The sequence below is a fragment of the Onychostruthus taczanowskii genome, unplaced genomic scaffold (genome assembly GCF_017590055.1).
Source record: "Onychostruthus taczanowskii isolate IOZ18803 unplaced genomic scaffold, ASM1759005v1 scaffold35, whole genome shotgun sequence".
Lineage (NCBI taxonomy): Eukaryota > Metazoa > Chordata > Aves > Passeriformes > Passeridae > Onychostruthus > Onychostruthus taczanowskii.
Window position 1 is genome coordinate 4,965,720 of NW_024500905.1, and position 8,338 is coordinate 4,974,057.

Here is an 8,338-nt window from a genome sequence, read left to right on the forward strand (position 1 = left end):
GTGCTGAAATTCACTTACCAGAAAAGCACACTAACTGCCAAACTGTTGCTTAATGCTGTTTCACACTTAAATGTGGAACACAGAAACACTTTATCTTACAAATCACTTTGTACTGATTTCACAAAGACTATCATTACTGTAAGGCAACTTTCACAACTTATCTTTGATTTCTGATCTTTGCTAACAAAGCAAATATAAGTATAGTTGTGAAAGTTGCCTTACAGTAATGACAGTGTGTGTGAAATTTCACTTACTGTGAAATTTATAGGAAGAAATGACTACAACAGTAAAGTCCTCTTAGCCCCTCACCCAGGTTGCAACATACACATCGGCATATCATTTTCACAGCAAAAAAATTACCATTTTGCACTGATTAATCAAGGCACGTCACTAAGAAGACATTTAAAAAGCATTGACTTACAGACAACAACTAACAACAGCTTCATCCACTACAATAACAATATTTCACATAAAACTATCATAAAAATCACCAAAACAGGTTTTAAAAGAACAGATAAAAACCAATGAAAGGACAGTTTAACAAAGATATATATAATAGGATCATGTAATAGAAACTGGCAGGTCATTTGCTTCTATTCAAATTCTTGAATAAGGTTTCTTTTTTTCCATAAAAATGAAGAAAAAGGAATGAAGAATTACTAACAGTTAATACTTTACAAGGAAAAATAATACAATATTAAGAACAAATCCTTAGAAATCTAACTACAGAACTCTAGTTCAATGGACAAATATTAAAAATTAAAAACTAAGCATAAATAATTACACAGACACATTTGTTTTAGGCCTAAATCTTGAACTTTTTTGTTGATTTCGTGATGCTACTTGCATATGAAAATTCCTCACAAACCTTCTGTCGCCCCCGGAAAACATTTGCAGTCGCTCCCTGCCCCAGAATGTCAGACAACAGCCAGAGGTAATTTGAAGTGCTCTGCATCTTTGCTCTTTGATCAGAGAGTTTTCTTTTTCACCTTAAAAACAGAAGGTTCAATACACTGAATTACAATTTAGTAAAATACATGAAAGAGAGTAATTTAAATTAGAAGGAAATATAAATGTCCAAACCCCAACTCTAACTCCGAAGACATGGAGAATGAAGAACAACCAAGGAGAGAAATAAGAGGTGAAACATGGAAACAAAAATAAGCCAAACAATCAAAAGTAATGCCACTGACACAACACCTTTCTGAATTTAAGGTCTGTATTCCCTAAACTTTGTTTCAAAGACCAACTGGAAAGGTGAAAATCTCATAATCTCTTTATTGTTGTACATGGTGTTGAAATGATCAAGTAACAAAATATATAGAAAAGAGGCAAAAACACGTGCACAAGGTCTTCTAAAGGTTAAGCAAGACCTGTAACTGAATTCCATTATTCTGTACATATGCCAAACAACAAACATTAGAGATGATGTCAGATATGCATACAGATATTTTACATCACTTTGGCTCTGGAAGATGCATTTCAGTAGGACTGTAAAGGAGCTGGACTAACAGCACATAAAAAACTACTTTTACAGGAGCTCCAAAAAAGCTATGATCGATGGAAGCATTTTCATCCACTAGCTAGAACCAGCAATTACTACTGAAAAAAATTAAGGGACGTTTCTCTCATTTCTGAAATTTCTTATTGGGTATGTCGTATCTATGGAATTTCCCCACCCTTCCTGAAATATGAATTGCCAAATACTCAGGCCTTCACAGATTCAAAAGAAAGCGGAAAAAAAGTTTGACTAAATTAAAATTATTAACAAAAATTAGAACATTAGAACTGCCAGATTTTCCTGTTTGCCAAAACAGCAGGAGCTGCAGGTGAATACCCTTAACTTTTTGGTTTAATTAACACACTGATTTTGCCATTAAACCTAGCAAAAAGCTCTAAAATCAAAAATTAAGCTCCCAAAACCTAAAGAATCTCAAGAGCAAAATGGCAACTGGACCAGGGAAGTTCCTACAGCAGAGGTCTTTGCTCAGCTTGGCAGGGGACGCTGCATGTTACTGCATGTGATACCTGACAGGAAACTGCTGACTGATACTCAAAGAAAGAAGCCTTTTCTGTAAATGTTGAAGAAGAGGCACGACAGAATTTCCTGTATCTGTTACCAGAAGGCGGGTGGCACTTTCTGAGAGCTCCCTGGAGCACAGGGGACACAGGAGCCTCTGAGCGCGCTGCTCTACCTGTAGCGACTGCAGATTGCGCACTTGCCTTTAGCTGTTCGCTCATGTGACATGGGAAGCTTCTTGTAAAGCTGTCCCAAAACATCCAAGCAATGGCATGCAGCGTACAGAATGCAAAGACACAAAGCAAAGACCTGACATTGCTCCGCAGTTAATTGAGAGTCACGCAGCAATGCCATCTGCAAAATTTGACAAAGTTCTTAATGCCTCTGGAAGGGACAAAAGGTTTTATGTCAAATCTAGACAACAAAAAAAACCCCTAACTCCACATTCCCAACCTTGACAATTCTTGGTTAACTCTGACATAGCATAAGTTGACTTCTCCCATGGGGCAATTACTGTAGATGCCAATGAGCTATCTACAGTGCAGACAGAAGGTACGGAAGAGAGGATGCAAAGAAATAACACACAGCCTGCTCTGTAAACCATCTGTAAAATCTCAAGTTAAAACACTCCTCTCATAATTAAACTCCTGCTTCTACCAGGCCAGCTGGAACATTACCAGTAAGCATGTGTTTTGTGTATTTTGTGATTTACTTCAAAACAACATTCATGGACTCCTAGCAAGACACAGAAATATAACAAATCCTTTCTAATCAGACAGAAAGTGCACAGAAATTCTTCATCGAAATCTATTCAAATAAAAACAAAATTTAGCAGCCCATTAATAGACTGAACAATTACATTTCCCAAAATAATAAAGATGAAATAGCTTCTGTATAAGATCAGCTCTAGTATTAATCCATAATTAAATATGCATAAAGGTCAATAGATGAAAAAACAAAAGAACATGACTGCAACAGATGATCTTCAGTATCATTCAGTGGATATTAAGAATAACCCCAGACCAGAAAGTAATTTAATGGATTCTCAACGTCTGGGGCTTTTTCACTCTTAAAACAAAATATAGATATAAATATAACAATATTAATCCCAGGGTACATATTACTTGGCAAAACAAAGTCAGTATTGCACTATTACCCTTTTTTTGTTAAAAGAGTGCACTCTTTTTGGCAGTCTTCACTTTTAAGGTATAAAGTCTCATTCAGTTTTAGCCTTCAAATTATAATAATTAGATCGAATAACATGTTAGGCCTCCTTTAATACTTTGTGTTCTCTGACAGTCATAACTGATCTTTGCTAAATACTCAGCATCTCAAGTTTTCATTTCTCCCACTATATTTCTAAATCAAGTTACTAAGGGTTTCCTATTAAAATAATAATAATAATGATAGTAAAAAAAAAAATGTAAAAGGCTCTAACTGTATGAGTGACCTTGTCAATAGACTTAATGCTGAACTTGCTATTTCTTCACATTTCACTTATGGTCACTAAGTTTGGTATTAGATGAGTCAAAAGCTCCTCACATACACCTAGAGAAATCTCTCCAGCTAGCAGTTTATTATCCCCCATGACTCATTAGCATTTCAGGGGCTTGAGGGCTGCTTTTTAGATGTTTTTTATTGAAGATTTTTCTGCTTCTGGTCATGCTATTACTCTTTCAATCTATCAGCAGAAGAGATCGTAATAAAAAAAGACTGCATTGCTAATGCAGTTTTTTTTTAACTCCCAATGCTTTGAAGCAGCAGTACTGACTGCTCCTAACTCATATGAAGGAATTTTCTGCTACCTCAGGCACACAGGATAAGCACACAAAGCAGGGATGGCTCCCCTGTTGACAGCTGCAATATACAACTTCACCAGGCAAGCAGGTGAAGATGAAGATGATGAAGTTTAAGTGATGGCTCTTTGCTGTTTACAGGCAAGATCCTATATGCCACCAAAGCCAACAGACAAGGTGCTGAGGTTCCAAATAAATGTTATTCACAGTCTGTTAACTATTAACCTTTTATACTTCCCTGTATGCTCTCTCTCAAGGGTTAGAAAATAAGCTTTTACACCTGAAACTCCGGCTTTCTACCCCTGCTTTCTTCAGCTGTAACCTCCTTAGGGGGTTTCCAGTGCAACAGCTGGCATCTCAGCCATGGAAATACCCTGCCCTTGGCCACACAAGGTGCTGCTTGAACCCTAACATTCTTCCAAAGGCACACAAATCAAACGGCAAGCCTGGCTCCAGTGCTGCTCATCACCCCTACTCTAGGATTGTCCAATCCGTAATGCAGGTAGAGGACTCGGCCTGGCTGGGACTGCAGCTCCTGGAAAGCTGCGGAGGGCCACGTCCTCCTCTCGGCGGGGAGGGGGCAGGCACAGCACCGGGGCTCATCGCCACAGCAGGACGACAAACTTTAACAACTCCTACAGCCACGAAGGCGACAGCGCTTCCCGAGTCACATTCACGGGGACAGAAGTCACCGAGACCGGGGCAAGGGCCGGGCCCCCGGCACGCCGCAGAGGCCACGGCCCGGCCGCGCCTCGTCCCGGCCACTGCACGGCCGGGTCCGCCGCTACCTCGGGGCGCGCCGCCGCCGCCCGCGACCCGGCAGCTCCCGCGAAGGCCCCGCCGCCGCCCCGGCAAGCCGAAACCATCGCGCCCGGCGGCTGCCGCCTCCCCTCGGCACCAGCGCGGTGGCGGCGAGGGCACGCGGCCGGCGCAGCCCACCTCGGTTCGGCCCGGCCCTCCGCGGCCACCCCCGAGCCCGCCCTGCCCAGCCCCGCAGTCCCACGCACCAGCCGCCTCCCGCCGGCCTGCCCAGCGCCCCGGCCGCTTCCGGCTTCCTGCCGCGGCGCGGGGAGGCGGAGCGGGCCAGGCACCGCCCGGGCGACGCGGCCGCCGCGTCCTCCGCGCCCGGAGGGGCCTGTGCGGGGTCCCCGCGCCTTGGGGCCGAGGCTGGGCCGCCCGGCCTCGAGGCCGTGGACCGCGAGACAGGAAGATATCTGTGAAACATGGGAAAGTGGGAGCGGGGTGTTGGATAAAAGTGGTCACTCCGGGTGCTTTCGCTGGCGCGGTGTTCCCAACGGGCTCGGAGCGTTTCCGGGGAGAGTGCCTTGGTGATTTTTTTGCTGCGTAATCGGTCCGGCGGAGGTTTGGCTTTCTCGGCTCCCCTGACAGAGCTGCCTCTGCCCGCTCCGAGCGCTGAGCCGGAGGCGTGGGACCCCCGCCTCCCCACGGCGGGCTCCGGGAACAGCCGGCAGAAATGTCTTCCCCTCCGTGTAATTTCTCTCTCTTTCACCCCGTTAAAACCTCACGAAATCGTGGCAGTTTTCACATCCCTGCTGCCGCTCAGTTGTTACTGGTATGTTTTAAACCAAAGTTCTCGGCTGATTTATCCCTTGCTGTGTGTTTTTTTGTCTGTTCGGTAATGTTGCTGTTCCAGTAAATGACCTGTATAATGAAATATTGTTATAATTTATGCGTCATGTAATCTGATCATAATTATAGTGAGAAAATTGTGAAAAGATTTTTTTTTTTTCCCTTCCGAGACGATCCCTCTTTTGATGCTCTGTATTTCCTTTTTGGAGTTGCCATCTTCCCAAATCTTGGAAGCCTGTTCTCTTGAGGAGCTGACAGCAGCCTCGTGCTCCCAGGCTTTCTTTGTTGTTACAGTCTTACCTTTCATTAGTTTTATCAAAAGTTCAGACTTTCTCTGCTTCACTTGTTACAGGGCACTAAAGTATTTTCAAACTTCTCCGTAGTGAAACTGAAAAATTGGTTACAACGCACTAAGGTTTTTCCCAAGTTCTCCATAGTGAAATGGATACATTGATGTATTTATGGTCTTAATATAAATGCTAAATTAATGTTCCCCATTTGTTGGCATCTGAACTTTGCTTTATAATGCTATATATTGTAGTGGGGATAGTTCCCTATTACATTTGTGTTCTGTCCTTGCATCTTTCAAAACATCATGCCCAATTTAAGAATAGGAGAAAACAGACACAAAAAAAGAAACTGCCATTGCAGTTTCATTCTAGATTTTTTTTTTCTTTACTTGCTCCCATTTCTTTTTAACATATGAGTAAAACTTTTAGTATTCCTCACCTCTCTTGTATTTGGATTCTCATTCATGTTCACAAATTCAGCAGTCTGTAGCTGCATAGGCCTGAAAGCTTATCAGTCTTTAGTCATTACACCAGCTTGTAAATGAAAGGTACCATCTCTCTAGAAAAGGTGCCTCATCTTTAATTATGACTTGCAGTTGTGTTTCTCATTTAAACACTCCTTACAAGAGGAAATTTGCCTTATACACTAGAGGAGTTACCACCATGATGATGATTTTAAACACCTTCAGTCTAGATACAGGACCATTTTGACAACAACATTGTTAAGTCATTCAGGAAAGCTGCAGGTGGTTGTGTTTGGTGCAGCATTTAAATGAAATTTTTAGTTTGTCTGGAAAAGGATAAATTGTGATTGTCAAACCAGTCTCTCCATGGAGTGCTCTCATTTATCTCTTATTCCCCTTCTATCCCACAAGAAATATCACAGAGTCATAGAATGTGCTGAGTTGGAAGGGGCCTACCAAGGATCCTTGGGTTACAACTTCTGGCTCTGCACAAGACCATCCCCGAGAGTTACCATGTGCTTGAGTAGTTTTCATATTGTATTCAAAGTATCCAAACACTGCCTGAAGAATCTAGTTCACACTCTTGAAAATAACCTGCTTGTAGTCAGAATCAGTAATTACATGTTAGGCTAAAGATACAAAATTAGCCCCCAAGTGCTGCTTTACAGCTCATGTTGCATAAGCCCTGATAGGACAGTATGCTGATTGAATGGTCAAAGCATACAAAAGGAAACAATCCTTTTTTAATTCTTCAAAGTGAACCAACTTACATTGTCTGAAGATCCAGACTACTCATCCTACAGGATACTCATTCAGTGATGGATGGGAGGGCAGGGTACAAGTTTATAACAGAGGCACACCCCCATAATGGGTGCCACACGCAGCTCTATCCTACACCTGGTGTGCTCTGCTTTCTATCCATTCTCACCTGCCACCACCAGAGCAGGCAACACACTGTGAGGGGGAAGTGTTTCTGCTGCTTCAGCTTCTGGATAGCTGATTATGGGCACAGATGAGCTCCAGATTTGGCACAAAGGGACCTACAGCAGTCGTGAAGGATGGTGGGATTGAGGAAGAAAAGGAGTCTCTCTAGCAGATGCCAGCTTAAAGACTTTCCTCTGAGGGTCTAAATCATCCTCTTAGCAGCACTGCTCTTACTCGAGAAGGCAAAACCCTAATTCACATACGAAAACTAATAGTGACTCAAACCCAAAAAGCTTTATTGTTTACTTCATAATGTGCCTACTGAAAGCTGTCCCCTCTGTGTGGTAAAGCTTCCTTAACTGTGGGGGAGGAGGCCAAGACAGACACAGAAGACTGACAGCAAATCCTCAGCCATAGCTGCAGTGTCAGGGCTGCAGCCTTCGTGCTGGGGAGGTGCAGGAGAATGGCAACACCTGGAATGCACCAAGCCAGAGAGGGAAGGCTTCGAGTGCTATGGGAGAAGATGAAATGGAGCATTGGTATGGCAGCAAAGGGAGGGAAACACTGTGAAACTAGGAAATATGAAAAGCACAACAAGCACTCATTCTGTGATACAACAAATCAAGTAACAAGAAACTTTTGATTAAACACATTTAAATCAGGAACAAAATCTTACAAAAGTAATACTGTCCTATTGAAGGTAGTAAAGGTACTTTCCTCCCTCAGTGAAAAATGAAAATGGTGGTATGCTCAAAATATCACCACACTCTAATCCTGGATGCTGCTTCTGACCCACCTTCCCATCTATTTTTCAATTAAAGTGAATGACGAACATGGCATCACAGAGTCTAAAAAATGTTCATCTGATTACACTAGAAGTAAGTCAGCTTTTTACTATGTACATTAGTTCATGAGGAAAGTATTATAAATCCCATGCATGGCAAGACTCAAACTTTCCCCTGCCCCTATGAGACAATTATAAAAAACTGTCATGTTAGAGAATGAAAAAAATAAAAGTAGCAGCATTCTACTAAAAATCACTGTATAGACCATTGATGCTACTAAAATTCTGCAGTGAATGCAATTCTTTCTGCTAGCATCTTCCACATGCAAGGGAGCAATATAATTTATTACCTAAGTACCAGAAAAATTGCCAGGTTCTACTCAGATATAACAGCCAGAAGATTAAAGAATGCTGTAGCTTCTAAAAATTCCACTAAAATGATTCAGAGAGACTTAGACATTTCACTGCAT

The 8,338-nt window shown here is 42.3% G+C and overlaps 1 protein-coding gene across 2 annotated transcripts in view; it reads right to left on the reverse strand.

The window, feature by feature from the left end:
- The window catches only part of TBK1 (TANK binding kinase 1), a 31,393-nt gene extending 23,110 nt beyond the window's left edge, over nt 1-8,283 (reverse strand). Inside the window, exons 1-2 of one of the 2 annotated variants that reach the window (XR_005953184.1) lie at nt 4,824-4,855; nt 869-989 (exon numbers count right to left, since the gene is read on the reverse strand). Coding sequence is in view for 1 of the 2 variants with exons in the window: in XM_041411267.1 (XP_041267201.1) it covers nt 869-955 (87 nt within the window). In the remaining variant the exon portion in view is untranslated. Of the gene's footprint in view, nt 1-868; nt 990-4,823 lie in introns of both variants that reach the window. The other variant, XM_041411267.1, reaches the window with a different exon arrangement.
- Nucleotides 8,284-8,338: the final 55 nt, after the last annotated feature.